The 26578-nt window shown below is 48.0% G+C and overlaps 1 protein-coding gene across 6 annotated transcripts in view; it reads right to left on the bottom strand.

Moving 5' to 3' along the window:
- Positions 1–7269: 7269 nt before the first annotated feature.
- hipk3 (homeodomain interacting protein kinase 3) overlaps positions 7270–26578 on the bottom strand; it is a 155967-nt gene continuing 136658 nt past the window's right edge. For 5 of the 6 annotated variants that reach the window (XM_033038806.1, XM_033038802.1, XM_033038807.1 and 2 more), the window contains 9 exons: positions 23450–23573; positions 21280–21404; positions 20209–20333; positions 18170–18337; positions 17722–18024; positions 14615–14761; positions 13565–13824; positions 12455–12582; positions 7270–11301 (listed from right to left, as the gene is read on the bottom strand). In XM_033038806.1, coding sequence (XP_032894697.1) covers positions 10828–11301; positions 12455–12582; positions 13565–13824; positions 14615–14761; positions 17722–18024; positions 18170–18337; positions 20209–20333; positions 21280–21404; positions 23450–23573 — 1854 coding nt within the window. In that variant the 3' untranslated portion in view covers positions 7270–10827. The remainder of the gene's footprint in view (positions 11302–12454; positions 12583–13564; positions 13825–14614; positions 14762–17721; positions 18025–18169; positions 18338–20208; positions 20334–21279; positions 21405–23449; positions 23574–26578) is intronic. The other variant, XM_033038805.1, reaches the window with a different exon arrangement.

Below are 26578 nucleotides of genomic sequence, written 5' to 3'. Positions count from 1 at the left end.
CTCTGGTTCCTTGTCCAACAACTACCCTCCGAAGGTAGACACAAAATGCTGGAGTAACTCAGCGGGTGAGGCAGCATCTCTGGAGAGAAGGAATGGGCGACGTTTCAGGTCGAGACCCTTCTTCAGACTGGGAGAAGTTCCTCTCTCACAACCCACTAGTTTGCTGTTTACGCGCTGTATCTCTAAAATCAAAAGTCTAAAGCGACCCATTGGAGCGTTTTACAATGCAACCGCATCAGAGCTGAATTAACGTTTCTGAATGCTCTTGGGATCCAAAATGAGGTTCTAAATGGAATTATTAATTGGCAAGATAATGGGAATCCAAATCTGATCATTAACAGCAGTAAATCTGCCCAGACAGTGGCGATTGGCAAGGAAGCTGTTCCACCGTGTGCCTGGTCACTAACCCAGCACTGAGTGTGATACACCAGTGAAGAGCAGGACTAGGCTCATTCAGCAGGGGCTTCTGGCCTTAGAACCAGACTAAAGGGGGCAGGAGTGCAGATCGGGGTGGGGGAGTTGATTACACTGGATCTCTTTAGACTTTAGAGATACAGAGCGGAAACAGGCCCTTCGGCCCATTGAGTCCGCACCGACCAGCGATCACCAATCTTACAGTAGTACTATCCTACACACCATGGACGATTTATAATTTTACTGAAGTCAATTAACCTACAGACACGCACGTCTTTGGAGTTTAGAGGGAGACTTGAGCACCCGGGAAAACCCACGCGGTCACGGGGAGAACGTACAAACTCCGTACAGACAGCACCCGGTCAGAATTGAACCCGGGTCTCTGGTGCTGTGAGGCAGCAACTCTACCCCTGCGCCACCGTGCCACCAGTCTCATGATCGCAACCCAGTCATAACCCGGGGGCTGTCCGCATGCAGTTGTGCATGGAACGTGGGACTGAGATAAAAGATTGGCCGGGGATCATTGGCCATAAGAGATAGGAATTGAATTAGGCCATTCGGCCCAACAAGTCTACTCCACCATTCAATCATGGCAGATCTATCTCCCCCCTCTTAATGCCATTCTCCTACATTCTCCCCATAACCTCTGACAGCCGTATTTATCAAGAATCTATCTATCTCTGCCGTAAATGTATCTACTTCTGTGGCAAAGAATTCCACAGATTCACCTCCCTCGGACTAAAGAAATTCCTCCTCATTTCCTTCCTAAAAAAACGTCCTTTAATTCTGAGGCTGTTACCTCTAGTCCTAGACTCTCCCACTCGTGGAAACATCCTATGATCTTATATCATAGAACAGGTCAGCACAGGAACAGGCATATCGGCCCACGATGCCAAGATAAACTAATCTCCACTGCTTGCATGAGATCCATATTTGCATGATCCAATCCCTTACATACCCATATGCCTATCTAAAACCATCAAATGCTACAATCATATCTGGCTCCACCACCACCCATGGCAGCGAGTTACAGGCACCCACTGTGTAAAATACTTGCCCTGCACATCTCCTTTAAACTTTGACCCTTTCAACCAAAAGCAATGCCCTCTAGTCCTTGACATGTCCGCCCAGGGGTTTTGTTGAATGAGAGAGCACATATGCTGGATTGAATGACCGAGAAATACTGCGAAATGTCCGTGCTGTTAAATTGGGGGACCTGTGTGTGACATTGACGTCCTTTCGGCTTGTCCTGACAAAGCGTATTTAAGTTAGTTGAGGTTAGTTTAGTTTAGCTTAGGTTGATAGAGATACAGGATGGAAACAGACCTTTGGCTAACCGAGTCCACGCTGACCATCGATGGCCTGTTCACACCAGTTCTACATTATCCCACCTTCTCATCCACTCCCTACACAGACTAGGGTCAATTTACAGAAGCCAATGAACCTAGAAACCGGCACGTCTTTGTGATGTTGGAGGAAACGTTACGTGGGAACACCCAGAGAAAACCCCACGCAGTCACAGGGAGAACATGCAAACTCCACACAGACAGCACCCGAGATCAGGATCGAACCCCGGACTCTGGTCCTGTGGGGCAACAGCTATACCAGCTGCCCCACTGCGTAGCCCTGTAGGAATACATCATGAACACAGGCCCTTTGGCCCAGGCCGACCATCGACCACCCGTTAATTGTTGGAGGAATTTAGAAAGTCCTGTGTAGGAAGGAACTGCAGATGCTGGTTTATGCTTGTAGCAACTCAGCGGTCGAGTTTCAGGTCAGAACCGTCTAAAGAAGGATTCCAAACCTAAAGTGTCACCCATCCTTTATCTCCAGAGATGCTGCCTGACCCGTTGAGTTGTTCCAACTCTTTGAGTCCATCTTCTTCTGAAGCAATAATACATTTTGCAATTTGGTTTAAACTGATCTGCAAGTTGCCCTCCCTGTTCACTATAAAATCATTTTAGAATTATTGGATGCAGGAGTTGATCACTCAGTGATTTGATGGTCTCGGCGCGATGTGGAGTGCAGGAGATGAATGTAATGCAGCCACACAGTTGCAATGAACCTTGGTCACAGATTTGCAGCTTTGGATCAATCTTGTCATGCCCGGAAAGCTGTGAGATCCCCCTCTGGTGGCCAAATTAACACACGACAGCAGAGAGGGAATGCATCAGCATCAGAGGTTATGGAGGTGCAAGGAACTGCAGATGCTGAAGTCTTGAGCAAAACACAAAGCGCTGGAGGAACTCGCGTGTCAGGCAGCATCTGTGGAGCAACGATCCCGTTTCGGGTCGGGATCTTTCCACGAACTCTTTTAGAGATACAGATACCGCGCGGGAACAGGCCCTTTGGCCCACCTACCATCGCCCTGTACACGAGCACTATCCTGCACACTAGGGACACATTTTACCACAGTGTTACCGAAGCCAATTAACCCGCAGACCTGTACGTCTTTGGAGTGTGTGTGCCGGAGAAAACTCACAGGGGTATCGTACAAACTCCGTACAGACAGCACCTGTAGTCAGCATCGAACCCGGGTCTCTGGCGCTGTAAGGTAGTAACTCTACAGCGAGGGAGGGATGGGGGGGTGAAAGGAACTTGGGAATCTGAAGAGAAATGTCGTCTGTCCATTTCCCTCCACAGATGCTGCCTGACCTGCTGAGTTCAGTGCCTCCAGCACTTTATTTTTTGTTTACGTGGAATAATAAATGCAAGTCTTGCCAGAGGCAGCGGGATCTTGTGAATGAATAAATAAAAACGACAGGAAACACGCAAGTAAACCTTCATGTTCCAAAAATCACGTTTGCTGGTAATTCTCTGTTTGATGCTGTGGCTATTCTCCATACACAGAACATCTATGGGGTCCTAGGAAGCAGGCTCCTCTCTGTTGTTCTGCATAATTGGAGACAAGCCAAAGGCTATTCAACATCTGGAGAGGGAGAAAGTTAGCAACTGATGCGATCTGTACAGTTGCCAAAAGCCACACGAAGCATAAATCTTTGCAGAGAGCAGGCCCGTTGGCTTCTGTGAGTTTACATGCCAATTAGATTGCACAGATTTGCAAATTAACAGCATATATTTACAGCAGAAATCCACAGCACTGGAGACTTCTTCCTTGTCTCCACCTTTGCTAAATGACATAAGCCAGCCAAATGTCACATTCCACCACTCTGTCCTAAACCATGTGGGTCGCTGCTTTTTAAGCGATTATCCAGGTATTTGGTGGTGCAGCTGGTAGAACCGCTGCCTCACAGTGCAGTTGACCCGGGTTTGATCCATCCCTCGTGTGCTGTCTGTGTGGAGTTTACATGTTTTGTTTAGTTTAGAGGTACAGTGCAGAAACTGGCCCTTCGGGTCGGAGTCCGCACCGTCCAGCGACCCCCGTACACTAGCACTATCCTACACACACCAGGGACAATTTGCAATGTTACCAAACCAAGTAACCTAAAAACCTGTTTGTCTTTGCAATGTAGGAGGAAACCGGAGCTCCCGGAGAAAACCAACGCAGGTCACGGGGAGAACGTACAAACTCCGTACAGACAGCAGTTAGGATCAAACCCGGGTCCCTGGTGTTGTAAGGCAGCAATTCTACCGATGCGCCACTGTGCCACCGTGTTCTCTCTGTGGCCCTGAGGAGTTTCCGCCGGGTGATCCGGTTTACCCCCACATCCCGAATGCGTGCAGGTTTGTGGGTTAATCCGCCTGTGTAAATTGCCCCTCGTGTGTCGGGAGTGGTTGGGAAAGTAGGGGTGACTTAGAACTGGTGTGAATGGGTGATTGATGGTCGGTGAGGACTTGGTGGACTAAAGGGCCTGTTTCCATTTCAATTTCAATCAATTTGTTAAATAATATGAGGCTTTCTGCCTCCATCACAACTCCAGAACTTCACCGTCCCAAATCTTTCATTGTCCACCCAGACAGGCTGCACGCTGCCTAACATCGTATGCCCCTGATCTTTGACATCTCAAGTGAAATAGATCTTGGATGGAATCTGGAGCAAGAACTGCAGCATCTGTGAGGAAGAGAGATAGCCGATGTTTCTGGGGCATGACGACTCTGGAGGCCAAGTCATTGGGTATTTTTAAGGTGGGGATTGACAGATTCCTGATTAGTACGAGTGTCGGGGATTATGGGGAGAAGGCAGGAGAATGGGGTTGAGAAGGAAAAATTGATCAGCCATGATTGAATGGGCCGAATGGCCTAATTCTGCTCCTAGAGCTTATGAGACTCAGCATCTGGACTGGTACAGGGTCTTGACCTGTAATGGCGACCATCTCTCTGCCTCCATAGATGCTGCCTGACACAATAAGTTCCTTCATCACTTCATGACCCGAATTAAATCCCTCCTCAAGTTCCTGATTAGACAGCATATCTAAATAGATCCCCATCCACAGCTAGGCAAGGATACATGGTCTGTATATGATGGAGCAGATAGAGGAGAGCCCTCACATCCACCACACCTCCAGGACATACTCTGAGGGCGTTTGGCTACGTGCTGTCAGAATGTTTTCTCATTGTTTCACTATAAACAGGGCAGCACAGTGGTTCTGTCATGTATATAGTAAAGTGCAGTCATACATTTGGTAGTAGGAATAAAGACGCAGGAATTAAGGGCCGGCACGGTGACGCAGCGGTAGAGTTGCTGCCTTACGGCACCAGGGACCCGGGTTCAATCCTGACTACGGGTGCGGGAGTTTGTACGTTCTCCCCGTGAGTTTTCTCCAGGATCTCCGGTTTCCGCCTACACTCCAAAGACGTACAGGTTTGTAGGCTAATTGACGATATAATTGTAAATTGTCCCCAGTGTGTGTAGGATAGTGTTGGTGTACGGGGATCGCTTGACAGTGGGGCAAAGTGCCTGTTACCACACTGTATCCCTATACCAAACCAAACTAAAATAAAGGGTCATGGCCCATAGAGAAGTACAGCACTGGAACAGGCCCTTTGGCCCACAATAACTGTGTTGAACATAATGCCAAGATTAACCAATTTCCTCTGACTGCACGCGATTCATCTCTCTCCATATCCCGGTGCCTATATAAAAGCTTTGGGAACATCACTATAATATCTGCCTCCACCACCACCCCTGGCAGAGTTCCAGGCACTCGTTTAGAAAGATGAAGGAGGACCTCATTGAAACTTACTGAACAGTGAAAGGCCTGGATAGGGTGAATGTGGAGAGGATGTTTCCACCAGTGGGAGCGTCTAGGACCAGAGCACAGACATTGTGGGCCAGTGTGCCTGTTCCTGTGCTGTACTATGATCATTGGATGTTTCCACAAGTGGGAGAGTCTAGGACTAGAGGTCATAGCCTCAGAATAAAAGGATGGACATTTAGAAAGGAGATGAGGAGGAATTTCTTTAGTCAGAGGGTGGTGAATCTTTAGAATTCATTGCGGCAGACATCTGTGGAGGCCAAGTCAATGAATATTCTTAAGGCGGAGATCGAGAATCTTGATTGTACGGGGGTTGTGGGGAGAAGGCAGGAGAATGGGGTTGAGAGGGAAAGGTATGGCGGAGTAGACACTTATGAACTTATCATATGCAGGCAGATGAGATGAGCTTAACGTGGCATCATGTTCTGCATGAACATTGTGGACCAAAGGGCCCTTCCATTGCTGTTCTAGCTGTCTGCCCTTCTGACTGTCTCTACCTTTTCAGCTGTGTCCACAACCTTCTGATTCAGATGAGTTCGCTACCTAGTGAGCTGTAGCTGACAGGAGGACCCAAGGTATGCCTACTTTGAAGAAATTCTCCTTAGAAGAGTCACGACTCAAAACGTCACCTATCCATGTTCTCCAAAGATGCAGCCTGACCTGCTGAGTTACTCCGGCTTTTTGTGTCTTCCCCAGCAGGCCCCAAAATTCCAGCCTGACCCTCAAAGATGCTTCTGTTGACGCAGACTCTGTTAATGAAATCTCAACTTTACTCTGGGCTCCTTTGAGTGTGGCGCAGCGGTAAGTTGCTGCCTAACAGCGCCAGAGACCCGGGTTCGATCCTGACTAAGAGGGCTGTCTTTATAGAGTTTAAACGTCCTCTCCCCGTGACCACGTGGGTTTTCTCTGGGTGCTCCAGTTTCCTCCCACACTCCAACGACGTACAGGTTTGTTGGTTAATTGCCCTTGATAAAATTGTCAATTGTGACGAGTGTGTAGATCTAGTATGTGGGGTGATCGCTGGTTGGTATGGTCTCGGTGGGCCAAAGGGCCTGTTTATGTGCTGTATCTCTAAAGTCTAGCACACTACAGCACAGGCTCTTTGGCTCACATGATGCCAGGTCAAACTAATATCCTCTTGCTGCACATGGTCCATTTTGCACCATTCCCTGCATATCTGTGTGTCTATCTAAAAACATGTTAAATGCCGTATCCTATCTGCCTCCACCATCGCCCCTGGCAGCGTGCTCCAGGCATCCGCCACTCTCTGTGTAAAACACTTGCCCTGCACATCTCCTTTAAACTTTGCCTCTCACCTTAAAGCTATGGCCTCTTGTTATGTGACGGGGCCGCCATATAAATGATTCTTCCTTTTGTTGGAAGGATGCGAGGCGGAATTTTCCAGACTTTTTGTTTTAGTTTTTAGTTTCTTTTAGAGATACGGCGTGAAAAACAGCCCTTTGCCTCACGGGATCCTCACCGACCAGCGATCACCCCAGCACGTAGTCCACCCTACACACTGGGGACAATTTTGCATTTATACCAACCCAATTAACCAACAGACCTGTACGTCTTTGGAGTGTGGGAGGAAACCGGAGCTCCCGGAGAAAACCCACGAGCCAACCACCTGATGAGCCACCATTTTGTACCTAGCCTGCCATGATGATACCCCCCCATGAAATATCCACCACTCGTTTTCTGCAGCAATATATATTTTAATTCAAAGTGAATCTCGACAATAATACACCATAAACTCTTATTTTTGACACTCACCAAAGAGTCACCTGGAAAACCCGCTTTATGTGACAAAGTATCGAGGCTTGGTCACATTTAAATCACTGAGAATTAGCGAGAAATACTAACGCAAACTTTAAGAGACATACATCCATAAAAATTTCCCAGTCCTCGTCTTGTGAATATTGCACAGTGCAATTGCTACATGGCAAACTAGTGTAGCATTAAAATCAAAAGCAAACAGCCACAAAAAAATCTACAAATTTCTTTAAACAGTAACAGTTCCAACTTATTAATCAAGTGTAAGTTTTTGGGTAAGCTGAACAACAAGTTTCCTTAACATGCAGCGTTGATTTAACCCTAACTGAATGTTGCAGTAGGCAGAAAGCAGGTAAACCATAGAGTATGGACCTACACGAGGTAAATTAAAAGCCTCACTTAGCTGCTCCCTTGAATATCTAACCCACAGCAAGCTCCCCTCCCCCCCCCCCCTCCTCCCCTTACTGATATCCCTTTTGGCTCAAAGCCGTTAAAACTAAAATAGCTGAGGCATACATTTTCTTTGGAGAAACTGTTTGATTGCATAAGGACCTTGATTTCGCTTAGTAAGTGAAAAGGCTAAAAAGGAATTAAAAACAATCTGCACGTGAAATAAATCGTGGATTTAAAATGTAGTTTGCCTGCCCCTCCCGCCTCCTTCGATCCCCGCGTTTCAGTGTCTTATTTAAGAATGACTTTAAGGCATCTACCAACGTGCAGAGCTGACGAGAAGATTTCAACGCAACACTTTTGTTGGAATACTCTGGCTTTGACGACCGTGGCGTTGGACAGAGCAAAGGCCTTTCCAAACCGTACCAGCTGTTTCCTCCCACATATCCCGTCCCACATTTAGAGTTCTTTTGTGATATTTTTTTTTTACAAACATGTGGTGTCTGTTGACAAAAATAGAACTATGCTAGAAAGCACCAAATCTCACAAGAGGTACGATATAAATGTGACTTAACTGTACAACTGCTCTGCGGTTTAAGAGCCTTTTGCATTTTAGGCACATTGTCCCCCTTGGCTATGACTAAAGGCTGATATTAAATAAAACACTGCCCTTTACTGATTAACACGAGAAACCAACAGCAGCCTCACCACCAAGGATAATCCCCAAATTAGCTTATTAAACTCAAACTGGTGCTGTTTTTAGAAATATTTTAGGATCTGCATTTTTTTCTCTTTCAACACCTATTTATGACAAAATTGCAGAGATTCGGTGCCGTTAAAGCATTCTGTGGATTGCAGTGGCGATCTGTTAGCGTCAAACAATTCATTTAAAAAGTTAAGTCAATTCTGCAAGCTACAGTAATTCAGATTCACTAACACAATGCCAATATGAAAAAACATGAAAATCAAGTTACATCAATACATCCATTTATATGCAGAGATGAGCTCAAACTGAGGTTAAAATACTGATGCCAAACACACCCAAAATAAAAACAGAAAGCAATTAAGTTTCATCATTTACAATACAGTAGTTACAAAGACACTCCAAACATTAACGTCAAATTAATCAAAAACCCATTTCTACTTAATGTAATTAGACTTACAGAAATGAGAAGGCTAAGAAAGTTAATAATCACCTAGTTCACAGCTATCTGAAGTGGCAATCATTAATTAGCAGCTTATTTATGATACATTCAAGATAAATGACACAATTTATAACTTGCCCCAAGAGCTAAAACATAACCTCAAACGTTTTTTTTTAATCATGTTTTTTTTTCGTTAAAAAAAGTTGATTTTTTAAATAGATTTTGTAAATTCACTCTCCTTAGTCACGCACTTTTTTTTCTCTCATTTTGAGTGTTTTTTCCCCCGTATTGAGGTCTATGCAGTGTAGCGAATTTTGCTGAGGAAATGGGGATGACAGGAAAATGTCTTTGGTGTAGCGCAAAGCAACTTCATCTCTCTCGCCACAACACACGGCGACTGACTGCGAGAACACGTAGAAGTGTGTCGGTTTATTTTCTTCTTCCCTGACGGAATGTATAAAAATAAGCGGGTGGACACATAAAAACGAGCTTCCAAAATAAAACGCAAACTCACCCCCAAATCCCCAAAATGACCCCCCTGGAAAAGAGATAAAAGGAAGTGGGTAAATTTGCCACATGCAATAAATGAGAACATTGCACACAATTAACTTGCACCTCATCAAGCTTCAGTACTAATTATTATATTACTACATATATCAAATACTGCATGAACTGCTTAAGCTAATGTGTAACCACAACATGAGTCATTGAGTATAATGAATTGCATCTTTGTTTTCAGATTTCTAATCAAAGCCATGCCACCATAAGTCTAGTCATTTCATTAAATACCATGAACCGCAAACATCTTTTATTTAAAAAGTCACTCACTCTCTCACACGCACGCGCACACACACACACGCAACGCGCACACACACACACGCAACGCGCACACACACTATTTGGATTGTATTGCAGATTATTATTTTTATTCTGACAGTATAAACACTGTTTAATATTACGAGTTGAACCTTAAGTAGAAACCAGTGATCAAATTGCCTCAGCCAATTCCGTATACTTCCGCTGTATGCTTCAAGGGTATTCTCAAACCATTGAGAAAAGAGAGATAATAGGGTGGGCCCGACGGCTGTGAGGTACAAAGAAAAACAACTGCCCACTCCTCAAAAGATTAGATAAGCATACGTCACACCAAACCCCCAACATCTAACGTGTTAACCCCCCCCTCCCACATACACCCTTTTCCCTGCTTGTTTATATTTCCCCCCCAATCACTGGATTAGATAAGATTTCTAAGTGCTACAGTCCATGACATAGTAGTAACATTAACAACCTCAAAATATTTAAGGCACTAGGTGTGGAAACCATCATTAATGATGACACTGAAGAGCGGAAAAATCCCAACTTTAGGCAACACTTGCCCATGCAAAACACATGCAGATGTGCAGAGAATCATTCCCCCCGCCCCTATCGGTTAATGACTCAACACTGAACACACATCGAAGACACAGTGGGAGATAGGGGCAGTGGGGGTGTGAGAGAACCACAAATATATTAGCATGTACACCACACATGGCAGGCGTCGAGTGAAGCCTGTTGTACAGTCAGGGTGGAAAGCATGGCTTCACAGGTGTGTGTGTGTGTGTCTTGCACTGTACACAAGGCAATGCAAAGTGTAGAGAGCTCTCTCTCTCTCTTTCGCCCCCATGCTCCGCACCAGTTGGGATTGAGACACATTCTTGGAGCTCGGGCCGTTAAGAGTTATATCGTCGAGTGTGCAAAAGACACATTCAAAGTGGGTTCGATTCAAAGCTTGGCTTTCTCGTTTATGCACCTTTGTTTTTAAACCATGATTTAACAAAAACGCAAAGAAATTGACTTTCTTGTGCCACGACTTGGAATTTTTCTTTAATTGGTAATGTGTTCCTTCGATTCCAGATGCTTTACATGACTGGACCAGAGATTGGTTTGCTTTCTGCTTTGTTCTGTAATCTTCAAATATAAGGGTACTGGCTGAGTTTTGTGGGGCTGAGGGGGAATCCGGCGTAGACAGGAGAGGCTGCGATGTAGGAGTGAGGGTGGAACATCGGCTTGTAGTGGCTTTGGTGAATGGCTGGGGAGGGAAGCCGGCGGGGGGCCAGGCCGAGGGGGACTTGGTGGAGCAGGCCGCTGTGGTGAGAGATACTGTAGGCTGCTGGCTGCATCACCGGTCTCGTCGTGCCGGGGGAGGCCAGTAGGTGGGCCACCGGGCCCGAGGTGCCCAGCGCCACTGACGGAGGGTAGGACAAGATGGCGGGCTGGCCCCCGAGGTGCGCCGTCCCCGCCAGGTGCCCGTGGGTTGCCGGTTGGTTCGGGCTCCCCTGCGCCAGGGAGAACGGGTGGCTGGTGATGGTGGGCCCGATGAAGGCCTGTCTCCGGTGTCCGTAGTTGCCGTTCCATTCCTGAGGCATCGATCCGTAGGGCTGGACCTGTGGGGACAGGGGAGGTGGTGATCAGTCATGGGCCACAAGAACAGCGGCCAGTATCCATCTCACTGCCCACTCTAACCCCAAGAAACACAGGCGCATCCCTCGGTCTGGGGATACAAATAAATACAGCCACTGCAGGTTGGTTGTATTTTTAATATAACATTTATAGCTTATTTTAAGCTCAGTTTGGAGATACAGTGTGGACACGGGCTCTTTGGCCCACTGAGTCCACACAAACCAGCGATCACCCCGTACACTAATTCTACGTCATCCCGCTTTATCATTCTACCCACTACGGGGCAATTTACAGAAGCCAATTAACCTGCAAACTGCATGCCCATGGAGTGTGGGAGGAAACCGGAGCATTCACGCGGAAAAACCACGCAGGCCACAGGGGGAGAACCGTTCAAACTCCGTGCAGACAGCGCCCCTAGTCAGGATCGAACCTGTGTCTCTGGCGCTGTAAGGCAGCAACTCTACCGCGGAGCAGAACCCATTTGCCAGTTATCGTGGACCTCAATGCCATTGAAGCGTTGAGTTTGGTTGGCCAGCTCTGCCGGGTCACTGATACGCAGCGGTAAACTAGGTAGAAATAACCCATACATCGCCAACTTCCACTCTTCACTGCTAAGTTTTGTTTCGTTCAGAGATACAGCATGGAAACAGGCCCTGCGACTCACCGAGCCCGCGCCGACCAGCCATTACCCATGTACTAGTTCTACACTACACGCAAGGGACAATTTACAGCAGCCAATTGACCTACAAAGCTGCACACATTTGGAGTGTGGGAGGGAATCCGGAGCGCCCGGAGAAAACCCCCACGGTCTCAGGTAGAACGTACAAACTCTGTACAAACAACACCCACCGACAGGATCGAACATGGGTCTCTATTGGAAGCAAGACCCAACTGTGGACGCATTGGCGGACTGGCCAGGGTGTCAGCTTGCCCGATGGCAAGTGGGCCCCTGATGAAATGGTAGCAAGTGATGGCAAGTGGGCCTCTGTTAAATGATAGCATTGTAGTTGTGGGTGGGCCCCCTTTTTCTCCTGGCAACCAATATTTTTAGACCCAGTCTGCCACTGTGTGAACACAAGTCACCCTCACCCCCAAAGGGGGGGGGGAGTTAATTAAGAGCGGACTGAACACACATACCTGACCAAAATTCATGGGCTGCTGTTGGAATGCTGATACAGACTTCTGCTGGCGAATCCCTGCAGCTGAGGGTTGGTTTATTCTTCCAGGAGCTGAAGAGCCCTTTGCCGCTGACCGCCTCACTGTATCTAGAAGGGAAAACGTAGAACATAGAACAGTACAGCACAGCAACAGGACCTTCAGCCCACAGTCTCTGTGCCAAAGTTAAACTAATCTCCTCTGCCCGCACGTGATCCGTATCTCGCCATTCCAGGGTAAATATACGATTAGGAAACAGGCCCTTCAGCCCACCAAGTCCTTGCCATCCAGCGATCACCTTGTACACCATACTTCATACTTGGGGAGGATTTACAATTTTTTTACCGAAGCCAATTAACCTACAGACCTGAATACGATACGATCCGGGGATGAATAAAGTCACAACACACAAGGTACACAAAAACTTGAAATTAAAAAAAAGTGCAAATAAATGGACAAGGAGAACCCTCTGAACCTTCTTCAACGCCTCCACATCCTTCCTGTAATAGAGCAACCAGAATTGCAGGTATATCGAGTAAACACACAGAGTCCTGAAGGGTAACCTTTTTACATAGGGTGGTGGGTATATGGAACAAGCTACTAGCAGAGGAGGTTGAGGTAGGGTCTATCGCAATGGTTAAGAAACATTTAGACAGGTAGTGTAGGAAGGAACTGCAGATGCTGGTTTACAAAAAAAGGACACAAGGTGCTGGAGTAACACAGCGTGTCAGGCAGCATCTCTGGAGAACATGGAGATAGGTGACGTTTTGGGTTGGGGCCTTTCTTTAGACCAGAAATGTCACCTGTCCATGTTCTCCTGAGAAGGCAGTGGAGGCCAATTCACTGGATGTATTCAAGAGAACGTTAGCTATAGCTCTTAGGTAATGGAATCATGGGGGAATATGACTGATTCTGGATGATCAGCCATGATCCTATTGAATGGCGGTGCTGGTTCGAAGGGCCGAATGGCCTACTGCTGCACCTATCTTTCTATGCTGACTGATCTGCTGAGATATTCCAACATGATGTGACCTCTCCTGTTGCTTCCTTCTTTCTCCCCTCCTGGCCCAGGCCAATAAGGCTGCCACTTACCTGTATTTGAGACCCGCTCGCTGAAGTCGGTCACGGAGATGGAATTGTCGTTCTGCACCCTCATGGGCGGCACCACCATGGTGCGCACGGTGTCCTTGCTGCCGTCCGCCGGTTTGGAGGCCAGGGCGCTGGTGTTCTGGTTGGCGGCGTCCTGCAGCAAGCGCTCCTCCAGGCTGGGGCTCTCGGTGTGGCCGGACGAATCGGTGGCCGGCGAACCGTCTGCGGCGTCGCAGCCACTTTCCTGCTCATCCTCCGACATGCTGCAACGTGAACCAGTACAATGCACCCGGTCAGGCATTCAACGAACTGTGACCACAACTCCGCTACACAATCAGATTCTGGCTTCACGCACAACCCCACCCTGACAGTGGAGACCCACTGGTTTGAAGTTTCGCTCGTTTCTACACACGGATACAGTGGCGGCCTTATTAAGCTCCCACAAAGGGCACCAAGTAGAGGTGGGGTCTCACAGTGCCAGCGATCCAGGTTCAATCCTTTCTGGTGCTGTTTAGTCTAGTTCAGTTTGGAGAAAAAACATGGAAACAGGCCCTTTGGCTCACCACGTCCATGCCAACCACTAGTGATCCCCGTACACTAACACTACACACAAGGGAGGACTATTTACAATCTTTACCACAGCCAAGGGAGTGGATACGAAAGTGGGATAACTCAGAACTTGTGCAAACGGGTCGGCGTGGGCTCGGTGGGCCGAACGGCCTGTTTCCATGCTGTTTCTCTAAACTAAACAACAGGTGCATTCACAGGGAGGACGTACAAACTCCGTGCAGACAGCACCTGTAGTCAGTATGGAACCCGGGTCTCAAGCACTGTAAGGCTGCAGCTCTACCGCTGCGCCACTGTGCTGTCGTTGATAAATCATGTATGTGTTGTCAATTGTGAAGGGCACAAATAAGAAACTTGGTGGTGAGGGATGTGCGAAGAATGCACCAGAGGAAATTCAAGAGCCTCTCCTCAACCAAGCTCTGGTCGGTCACCGGGCATGAGGGAGCTCACTCTCCCGACCCTGTGCAACATGGATGGGGTCCATACCTGTTTGGCCTCTTGCAGGGAGACGGGCTGGAATGCGCAGAATTGGATGAGCTGGTGCTCAGGGTGCTGTCGGGGCTACTTAACGAACACACCCGGTCGATGTTCAGCGTGCTCTGGCAAGCTTCGCAGTCCAAGCTGCCTTTACAACTGAAGGCCGATGTCCGAAGGGAAATAAAAGAACAGCATCACACCTCTGTATTCATGCCTACTATATTCCGTTGTGCTGATGCAAAGCAAGAATTTCATTGTCCTATCTGGGACACATGGCAGTGAACTCTCTAAACTTGGCTTGATAAAAAAACAAGCCAGTTTGTGACAAAGCAGCTGCTCTGAAATTCAGGTGTCAAGAGTGTTTTACTGGAGAGAAGGAATGGGTGACGTTTCGGGTCGAGACCCTTCTTCAGACAAAACATTTCAGATCTCACCCACTCCTTCTCTCCAGAGATGCTGTCCGTCTCACTGAGTTACTTCAGCTTTTTGGGTCCATCTTCGGTTTAAACCAGCATCTGCAGTTCCTTCCTACCCAAGAGTGTTTTAGTGTCTGATGTACCGAAACAGAACAATTAAATTCTTACTTGCAGCAGCAGCAGCAGCAGCAGCAGCATAACAGGTTTGAAAACACAGTACTTAATAGATAATATAATAAACATTAAAAAAAAAGCTCAATCATTTTAAAAAAAAACCAATGCAATGCAAAAAACACAACAAAGTCCAAAGTCGCTAGTGCAACCCAGGGAGATCATTGTTCAGAGTTTAGTTGGAATTTGCAGTGTTCAATAGTCTGGTGGTTGTTGGCAAGAAGCTGTTCTTGAACCGGGACGTTATAGTTTCCCCCCCACCCAGATGAACAAAAACCATCTCTTCTCTTCCAAAAGGACATAAAGTGCTGGAGGAACTCAGTGGGTAAAGCAGCATCTGTGAAGGGAATGGACAGATGACGTTTTGGGTCAGGACCCTTCTTCAGGCTTCAGGTCGTCTATCTATTCCCTCCACAGATGCTGCCTGACCCACTGAGTTCCTCCAGGACTTATTTATTGGTTCACGGTTCCAACATCTGCCTTTTCTTGTGTTGCCGAGAGAATAAACGTGGTCAGCTCCTTTGTTGTGCAGGCTGTCAATTGGGATACACGGGGCATTCAGTCAACGACGAGGGGGCTTTAAGGTGAGAGGGGCAAAGTGTAGAGGAGATGTGTGGGGAAAGTTTTTACACAGATGGCGGTGGGTGCCAGGAACGCACTGCCAGGCGTGATGGTTGAAGCAGATATGCTGGTAGCATTTAAAAGACTTTTAGATAAGCATCGGGCCTCCGTAAAGGCAACTGTGGAGGCCTCAATAGGCCCGACTATGGGTGGACATTGGGGATGGGACTGGACTTTGTGCCTTCCCCCATAATGGGAACCATTGTGGGGGGATGTTTTTATGTTAAAGCTATTTATTATTGTTATGTTTGTATTCTTTTTTATGTGCTGCATTGGCAAAAAGAATTTCACTACATCTAGGTGTATGTGACAATAAATCAACCTTTGAACCTTTGAACATGGATAATCAGGGAATGGAGGGATATGGAGGGAGAGTCTGAAGAAGGGTTTCGGCCCGAAACGTTGCCTATTTCGTTCGCTCCATAGATGCTGCTGCACCCGCTGAGTTTCTCCAGCATTTTTGTCTACGAGGGATATGGGCAGGTAGATAAGTGATGATCTTGGCATAATGTTCGCAGCCATTGTCGGTTCTTGCGGTGTACCTGTTCTATGTTCTATCTGTTGTCTGATCCCTGTGGTTAAAATGGCGTTAGAACTGAATCATGTTCTCGGGGTAGTCTGCCAGCTTTGCTTTGGGGCCGTGTCAGAAGCTGTTCATTGCTTATCGATTACCTATTCTATTTTTTAATTTTTTAGAGTCGGGATATTCTGCAACTAAATCAGTGACTCCTTTTCACACACAAGGAGCAGCAGAAACGGAGAGCCCTCCCACACAGAAGGCTGCGTGTGGGTGCTTGGCGGCTCAGCACTTCAAAGACTGAGGCTGCAAGTGTGTTTAAGTAAAAAGAATCGTGGGAGATAGAACAGAGAGAAGCAAGTGGAAGCAAGGCACAGACTAGCTCAAGGAGTTGAGTAGAACGTAGAAAATTACAGCACAGGAACAGGCCCTTCGGCCCACAACGTTTGTGCCGAACATGATTCCACGTTAAACTGATCTAATTTGCCCGTACATGATCCAGATCCCTCTATTCCTTGCACTTCCAAGTGCCCATCTGAAAGCCTCTTAAATGCTGCTATCGTGACTGCCTCCACCACCACCTCTGCCAATGCGTTCCAGGCCCCCACCACTCTCCGTGTAAAAACTACTTGCCCCGCAACATCTCCATTAAACCTTCACACCCCTCACCGTATAGCTAGGTCTCCTCGTGTTTTTCCCAGGGTGGGAACCTGGGATAGGGTTCTGACTGTCTACCTTATCTATGCCTCTCATATATATCATCTGCCTGTATGCGATCCATATCCCTCCATTCCCCTCACATCCACGTGCCTATCTATAAAGCCTCTTACATGCTAAGTTGGAAAAGCTACAGAGAATATTTACAAGGATGTTGACAGGACTTGAGGGTCTGAGCTATAGGGAGAAGTTGAGCAGGCTGGGACTCCACTCCTTCGAGCGCAGGAGGATGAGGAAGAGTTTGGGTAAATGCACAGTCTCTTTCCCAGAGTAGGGGAATCGAGAACCAGAGGACATAGGTTTAATATGAAGGGGGAAAGATTTAATAGGAATCTGAGGGGCAATATTTTCACATAAAAGGTGGTAGGTGTATGGAATGAGCTGCCAGTGGAGGTAGTCGAGGCAGGGACTATTGCAATGTTTAAGAAACAATTAGACAGGTACAAGGATAGGACAGGTTTGGAGGGATGTGGGCCAAACGCAGGCTGGTGGGACTGGTGGTTGATGTGGGCAGGTTGGGCCGTCGGGCCTGTTTCCACGCTATGTGACTCTATGCCACTATGGTATCTGCCTCCACCACCACCCCGGGCAGCCCGTTCCAGAATGATTTCCGTTAGCTCCAGCAGACACACAACCCGTTATCACGGACAAGAGACGATGTAAAAGGGACTCACTCTCCCGGTGAGTGGCTCTGAGACGCCTCGTCGTCGTCCGTGTCGCTGCTGATGGTGATGACGCTGACGGCAGGGCTGGGCGAGTCGGCGATGATGATGGTCTGCCGTTGCTGGTTGACGATCAGGTTGCCGTCCAGATCCTGGCCCACGCTGTCCGGGCAGCAGAAGCCCCTGTCGCCTTTTCCGTTCTGATTGTCCCGTGCCACGGGGCAGCCCCCTGTTCCGCTGCTCTTTGGGCTCTGGGTGGTCTTTGGGGAGGCCGGCGTCATGTCCTGCAGGCCGCTCTGTGACGATATATTGCTCCTGTTGGGAAGCAAACGGCGAGCGTGGGTGCGGGCAGGCTCAGAAAAACAATGTATTTTCCTTGGTCAATGCCACCATGTCACAATATTCATAGCAGATCCCTAATTCTGCTCCTGGTAGTTATGACCTCCCCCTCCCCACTGACCTCCTTTGACAGTGCCTGTTCCTCTTCTTGTTGTTGGCACAGGGGTGGGTCCAGACCACCTGAGCTATCCCCACGTTGATGGGCTGAGTGCCCGACAGTGCCATTTGATTAGTCAGGAGATGTTGCGGTAACGTGGAATTGTAACGGCTGCCCGGGGCACGTATCTTCCTGGAGGGGGGGGGAGGGGAAGAAAAGGAGACGAACTGGTCAACTGGAGGAATAAGAACACAACGTACCAGCACATCCATTCAACCTTGCTCCAACCAGCATTCTGCCTGGACTTCAATCTTCAGGAACATAGAACGTTGAACACAGAATTACGCAGCACAGGTAACAGCGCCATTATTTTATAAAGAATTATGTGCGCTACTATCACTGCTGAACCTCTTCCCAAACACAATGATTAGTACGGGTGTCAGGGGTTATGGGGAGAATGCAGGAGAACGAGGTTGAGAGAGAAGACAGATCAGCCATGATTGAAATGCGGAGTTGACTTGATGGGCCGAATGGCCGAATTCTGCTCCTACCACTCACGAACAATGCAATTCAAGATGGAAGTACAGCAGGAAGTTGGCTTTATCATCATGCTCTCAGAATCTATTTTATCTTTCATATACCGCTTTAGATATAACATTAATAATATATCAACTAACGTCCCCTTATTCGGTTATGCCGGACAGTCGGCAATGACAGATGCAATTCCCCCCCTCCATGGTCCGTTATAATGAAAGTTATCTGTAGTTTAATTTGATATTAAGCTCAGCATAGACATCTTGTCCAAAGGGCCTGATCCTGTGCTGTTGCATGTTTTCTGTAAGATTCCCAGGGTGTATGTGAGGACGATATGTCCTCTTGCACACTGCTTCTCTAATGACGGTACGGCATGCCAGCACCTCGGAACAGTTAGATGTCGTCATTCTTGCTTCCGGCCACATGACAAGTATGTTTATTAGTGGTGCAGACCAGCATCTTCGTAGCACTGCTCTTGTGCAACGATCTCAAACAGAGGGTCACTGTTTAGTCTCTTGCCCAGAGGAGGGGAATCAAGAACCAGCACACATAGGTTTCAAGTGAGGGAGGAAAGACTCAAGGAAGCTGAGAGGTAACTTCTTCACACAAAGGGTGGTGGGTGTATGGATCAAGCTGCCGGAGGAGGAAGTTGGGGCAGGTACTATTGCAGCGTTTAAGAAACATTTAGACAGGTACGTGGGTCGGATAGGATTAGAGGGATATGGGCCAAACGCGGGCAGTGGAACTAGTGTAGCTGGGACATGTTGGGCCAAAGGGCCTGTTTCCATGCTGTATGAAGGAATCTTTGTGGAGTTTATGGGAAAGTAGGGAGAATAAATGAGCAAAACCAAGTCCTGGAGGAACTCAAGTGGGCCAGGCAGCATCTGTGGAGGCAATGGACAGATGACGTTTCTGTTCATTCTGAAAATTTTCTATTCTTCTTCTTCAATCTGACCCGAAACACTATCTGTCATTTCCTCCACAGATTATGTCTGACCCATCAACTTCCTCAAGCACTTTGTATTTTGCTTAAGATTCCAGCATCTGCAGCCTCTTGTGTCTCTTGGGGAGAATAAATGATAGGGATAGAGTAAAGAGGAGTTGGGATTGGTTTGTTATCGTCATGTGTAAGTTAGCCTCGGGATGGGTGGGTGAAGAATTGGGAGAGCTGATGGAAATGTGAGAGAGAAATAAGAGGGGGATGGGAATTCCTTGACTGCAGGCGTAGACTAAATGAGTTGATGATATCTGACCATGTGAAATATGAATACACTTGGCCACCCACCAAGTGGTGATTCTGCGCTTCCACCCACCAAATGGTTACTCCATGTGCCACACATCAACTGGTGAATCTTGGATGCCATCCCCAAGTGATGATTCTTGCGTGGCACACACCAGGCGGTGACCCGGGCTGCCACACACCGTGGTGAATTTTGGGTGCCGCACACTAACTGATGTGCCCTCGGGCGCCACGCACCGTCGGGTGACCCCGACGTGGCACGCACCTCCATCGCCCGCTTGGTACGTACCCCCAGTCGCCCATTCTCTGTGAGCCAGCCACAGAGTCGGTCTGCAATGATGTGGTGGAGGGCGCCACTGCCGTGACCTGATGCCAGGTGGGAACCAGTATCTGTTGGCTTCTGCTGGACCAAGCCTGCAACGACAAGAAGAGAGGAAAGCTCAAGACGACAGCAGCAGCAGCAGCAGCAGAATCCTCCCCTTATCCACCCACCCTTACACGCCCAACCAAGCCGGGAGAGGTAACAGGGTGAACGAAACCCGGGGTCCAGGGAAAGGTGCGGCTGAGATTTGTTGAGGGAATTCCAGAGGATAGGCGGCCCGATGGATGAGTGCCAGGGAGTGGAAGACCACAGGTAGACAAAAGTGCTGGAGAAACTCAGCGGGTGCAGCAGCATCTATGGAGCGAAGGAAATAGGCAACGTTTCGGCCCGAAACGTTGCCTATTTCCTTCGCTCCATGGATGCTGCTGCACCCGCTGAGTTTCTCCAGCACTTTTGTCTACCTTCAATTTTCCAGCATCTGCAGTTCCTTCTTAAACAGTGGAAGACCACAGACAGGCACATGGATATGTAGGGAAAGGAGGGATTTGGATCACGAGCATGCAGAGATCAGCTTATCTTGGCATTGTGTTCCTCGTGGACATTGTGGGGCAAAGGCCCTGGTCCTGTGTTTTACTGTTCTATGTTCTATGAATTGTGGAGGGCTGTAGCGCTGGAGGAGGTTACAGAGACATCGCAACCTGTGTGGCCATGATGGGCCTCACCATCCGAGCCATGCCCCCTTCCCACTGCTACCCTCGGGCAGGAGATGCAGACACCTGCAATCCCACACCACCAGGATCAGGAAAAGCTATTTTCTAAGCACCATCATGTTCTTAAATCAACCTCGCTGGAAGAGGGTCTCGACCGGAAACGTCACCCATTCCATCTCTCCACAGATGCTGCCTGTCCCGCTGAGTTACTCCAGCTTTTAGTGTCTATCTACCACCTATGCCACTTGGATCTGCTTTCAAATACTGCGGCTTGCTTGACGGTGTAATTCACCTTCCTACTCCCGTGGCCCCGTGGCGAGGTACAAACCTGCGTCAATACTCCAGGCCGCAGCTGCAGCGGCTGCATCGTGGGAGCCTGGGTCACAAGAGGCACTGCACTGTCCATCCGAATGGAAAATCCTGTGCGTTTACCTGGATTGGTTGCGATGCCTGCTGGTGGAAAGGCAAATGAGTGAGACTGTTCATATAAAAATTCCAACACCCCCCCCCCCCCCCTTAGCTGTACCCATCTATCACTTGCCAGGCTTTGGCCATCCACCCCTTTACTTATTTTGTCGCCTCCACTACAATCAGTGTGAAGAAGGGTCCCAACCTGAAATGTCATCCGTCCATTCCCTGCTGCCTGAGGTGAGTTACTCGCTAAGTTACTCCAACACTTTGTGTTTTGCATATAAAGACCCAAACAACCTAATATTTTTATTAAAGGTGAACCTGTTGCCTTTTTTTTTTAGTTTAGAGATACAACGCGGAAACAGGTTCTTTGGCCCACCGACTCTGGGCCGACCAGCGATTCCCGTACACAAGCACCATCCGACACACACTAGGGACAATTTACAATCCATGCCAATTAACCTACAAACCTGTACGTCTTTGGAGTGTGGGTGGAAACCGGGGCACCAGGAGAAAACCCACACGGTCACGAGGACAACGTACAAACTCCGTACAGACGGCACCCAGAGACAGGATCCAACCCGGGTCTATGGCCCTTTAAGGCAGCAACTCTACCGCTGCGCCACCGTGCCGCCTACACGGCACCTTTAGGTGTCGAGCCTCTTTATCTCATCAGCTTCCAGGCAGATGTATCAACACAAGAGATGCGGAGAAACAACACTGCGATGAACCCAACCGAATGCATCTGTCCCTCCACATCCTCTGCTCTTTGCTGCCTTCAAGCATCTTCAAAATCACAGTCTAGAAAGCGACCATCAATCCTGTGGCCTTTCCTTGAAAATGTTTTCCCTACTTATTTTTCCCCTTCAGCTATGTCACAATTTCCTTTCCAAGGGCTTATCTAATTTTTTTTTTTTTAATTATTCTTCAGGCAGTGCATGGCAGAACATAAATCACAGCATAACAAAAAAAAAATCATCTGTCTCTCCTCGGGCTCTTTGGCCAATTATCCTCAACTTGTGCCCTTTGGTCGCAGATGGTCCACTGCCAGAAACTGATTGTTGCATATTAGTTGATTCTTTATCACTTTGATCACTCTTATCTCCCAGTAACAGTCATCACTCACGGAAAAACCGTCTCAGCGTCTTGACAAAGCTGGGGTGCCTGAAACCTGAGACCCGCTGATAAGTCTTCCCTGCACCTTCTCCAAGGTCTCGATTACCTTTCAGAAGTTTGATACTCACAGTTGAACTCAACGGAGGACTGGCTGTTGGATATTGTTCCCAAAGCCTCTCTAAGAGCTTTACCTTTCCACTCCTGCTGCCGCTCCTGCCACCCCTAGTCCTACCTGCCTGTGTTTGGCCCATATCCCTCTAAACCTGTCCTGTCCATGTACCTGCCTGAATGGTTCTTAAAAGTTGCAAAAGTACCTGCCTCAACTACCTCCTCTGGAAGCTTGTTCCTAAAACCCCTGTCCCACGGTACGAGTTCATTCCAAGAGTTCTCCCGAGTTTGCCCTGATTCGAACTGGGAGATTTACGGTAATGGCCACTCGTCGGTACCCGGGGCTCTCGTGGACATTTTTAAACATGTTGAAAAATCTTCACGAGTCTTCCCGTGCTTACCTGCCGTTAGCGAGTCTTCCCGAGTGCCTGCCGTTAGCGCTAAGAGACGTCCCCGCTACGTTCATTCTCCGTGCTTAGCACGAGTTTGATTATTTTTAAACTCGGGAGAGCTCTTGGAATGAACTCGCACCGTGGGACAGGGCCATTACGCCCACCAGCCTTTGTGTGAAAAAGCTAGCCCTCAGGTTCCTATTAAATCTTTTCCCCCCTCACCTTAAACCTACATCCTCTGGTTCTCGATTCCCCTAAAGAGACCGTGTGTCCACCCAATCTATTCCTCTCATGATTTTGTACACCTCTGTAAGATCACCCCTTGCTGCAAGGAATAGAGCCCCAGCCTGCACAACATCCTCGTAAAGCTTCTCCGCATCCCCGGTGTACGAGGAATAACACAACAGTTCAGCAGGTATTGAGTGCTCCGAGCTGGCTGGCAGAGGCGTGTCCGCCATATGCCCCTCCTACCTTGGATTGTGGGTGGGCACAGGATGAGGGTCTGTTGGAAAGATTCGTTGCACCCAAACTGCGCAGCCCCTGGCTGCATTGGTATCCCGTGGTGCATTAGGGAAGCTCCAGATGGTGGTAAATGCTGGATGGAGAGAGAACAACCATCAGTTGCGCAATTCTGCCCACGTTTTCGTTTAGTTTAGTTTAGAGATACACCGAGCCCGCATCGACCAGCGATCGCACACTGACACTATCCCACACACACTAAGGACAATGTACATTTATACCAAGCCAATTAACCTACAAACCATGCACGTGTTTGGAGTGTGGGAGGAAACCGAAGATCTGGGAGAAAACCCACGCAGGTGACAGGGAGAACGTACAAACTCCGTACAGACAAGCACCCTTAGTCAGGATCGCTATTCCCCAGGTCACATTTCTGTCATGGTGCCATTGCCTACAGCAGGGAGATCCTGTTGCACCATGAGTTACCAGGCTTCCCGAGCGGCAACCCCTTCCAACCATGACTTGGTCGCTAGGCAGAAAACCGCAGGCTCATGTTGCTGTCCAGAAACCTGAACAGGTAAGACACAAATTGCTGGAGTAACTCAGCGGGTCACTGGAGAAAAGGAATAGGTGATGTTTCTGTCGGGACCCATTCTTTAGTCTGACCAGAGATGCTGCCTGACCCGCTGAGTTACTCCAGCATTTTGTGTCGATCTTTGGTGTGAGCCAGCATCTGCAGTTCCTTCCAACACAACTTGAACAGGTAACCAAGGCCGACACGCCCAGCCAAGTAACAAGGAAGTACCACAGCATCGGAGGAGGCGCTAAGGACAAGCAGAGAAATGCTGGAGCTACTGATTTGTAAGAAAATTATCTACTGTCCTGAGGCCACTATTGACCTGCCAGAAACATTAGTGAAACATTGAAACAGAAGAAACTGCAGATGTAGGAATCTCAAACAAAACACAAAGAGCTGGCAGAACTCAGCAGATGAGGCAGCATCTGTGGAGGGTAGTGGACAGACGACGTTTCAGGACTGAAGAAGGATCCCGATCCATTGTTTCCACAGATGTTGCCTGACCTGCTGAGTTCTTTCAGCACTTTATGTTTTGATCAATAAACATTATTTGGTCACATCATGTTCAACATCACACATATTGTGTGAATTTGGCAGTAACAATTCCTATACGAAAGCAATGGCAACACATCAAAATACACTTCACGGGCACCTCACTGCTCTGAGACTGGATATCTCCCTTAAATGAAAACAAAGTGCTGAAAACATTCAGCAGGTCAGGCAGCATCTTTGGATAAAAGGAATAGGTGATGTTTCGGGTCAAGGCCCTTAGTCTGAAGAAGGGTCTTGACCCGAAACATCACCAATTCCTTTTCTCCTCAGATGCTGCCTGACCACCAATTGTATCCCCCCCTCTGCCCCCCCCTCCCCCTGCAATGACAGGGAACAGGAGTGGGAACGAGTGCCCCTTTGTGGGAAGCAATAAGACAAGGGGTCCTTAATGCCTGTTCCATGACAAAGGTGGAGCTCGCTGATTGCTAATTCGTACTCCACAGGAAGAGTTGAAGAGTTATTGTTCACTTTTAAAAACAGTCATTACTCAGTCAGCCTCACCTTTGTTGAGGAGCAGGGACGAAACCACTGAATAGTGGCTGAGTAACTTATACCTCTTCCCTGCTCACGTTGGTCTATCGCTTTGCTATCCTTTCAGGCAGTAATCAAATTTCAACATGCATTCAGGAAAAAACAATTGTTTATACCAGGCTTTCAAATGTGCTATGTCCTAGTTATTTTATCACCGCACATGCAAACAAGATCGGACAGAGCAACGTCACGGGTAAAGCTTTGAAATATGTCCTTCTGTGGAAGATACAGTCTCCGAAGAAGGGCCTCGACCAGAAACGTCACCTATTCCTTTTCTCCAGAGATGCTGCCTGACCCGCTGAGCTACTCCAGCCTTGGGTGTCTGTCTCGGAATAATCCGCTTTGACACAAGGTGGCGCAATTGAGTAGTGTGTAAGTCTACGTGAGAGTCAGCATGTTCAGAGCACTATTTAAAGGACCCGCAATACAGTTAACCCCTGCAGGAGACTAAAGCTGCTTTTACCACGAGCTGTACGGTTCACAGGTTCTGAGGTGGGAACATTGTGCGGTTTAGCTGCAAGAGCAACAACTTTCATGCAGTTTCAATTCAAGCGCGGCACAGTGGTGCAGCGGTAAAGTTGCCTTCTTTCCGCCCCAAAGACACACGGTATCAAAGGGCAGATACTAGCATGGATAGCAGGTTGGCAGGATGGCAGAAGACAAAGAGTGGCAATAAAGGTGGCCTTTTCAGCTTGGCTGCCAGTGACTAGCGGAGTTCCGCAGGGGTTTGTGTTTGGGCCGCTACTCTTCACATTGTATATTAATGATTTGGGCGAGAGGATTGAGGGCTTTGTGGCCACATTTGCGGATGATGCAAAGATAGGTGGAGTGGGCAAGTAGTGTAGAGAAAGCAGGGACTCTGCAGAAGGACTTGGACAGGTTGGGAGAGTGAGCAGAAAAATGGCAGATGGAATATAGTGTAGCAAAATGTGGAGTCATGCATTTTGGTAGTAGGAATAAAGGCGTAGACTATTTTCTAAATGGCGAGAGAATCCAGAAGTCGGAGGTGTAGAGGGACGTGGGAGTCCGGTCGGTGCAAGATTCTCAAAAAGTTAATCTGCAGGTCGAATCAGTAGTAAAGAACGCAAACTCAATGCTTGCATTTATTTCAAGACGGCTTGTATACAAAAACAGGGATGTAATGCTGAGTGAGGCTCTATAAGGTGCTGATAAAGTCCACATTTGGAATATTGTGAGCCGTTTCGGGTACCATATCTGAGGAAGGATGTGCTAACTCTGGAGAGAGTCCAGAGGAGGTTCACACGAATGATTCCAGGAATGAGTAGGCTAACCTATGATGAGCGTTTGTCGGCACTGGGCCTGTACTCACTGGAGTTTAGAAGAATGAGAGGGAACCTCATTGAAACATACAGAATAGTGAAAGGCTTGGATAGAGTGGATGTGGAGAGGATGTTTCCACTAGTGGGAGAGTCTAGGACTAGAGGTCATAGCCTCAGAATTAAAGGATGTTCTTTTAGGAA

This window comes from Amblyraja radiata, chromosome 20 (genome assembly GCF_010909765.2).
Source record: "Amblyraja radiata isolate CabotCenter1 chromosome 20, sAmbRad1.1.pri, whole genome shotgun sequence".
Lineage (NCBI taxonomy): Eukaryota > Metazoa > Chordata > Chondrichthyes > Rajiformes > Rajidae > Amblyraja > Amblyraja radiata.
Note: the sequence above shows the minus strand (reverse complement) of the source record. Positions and strands in the feature narration are given on the sequence as shown.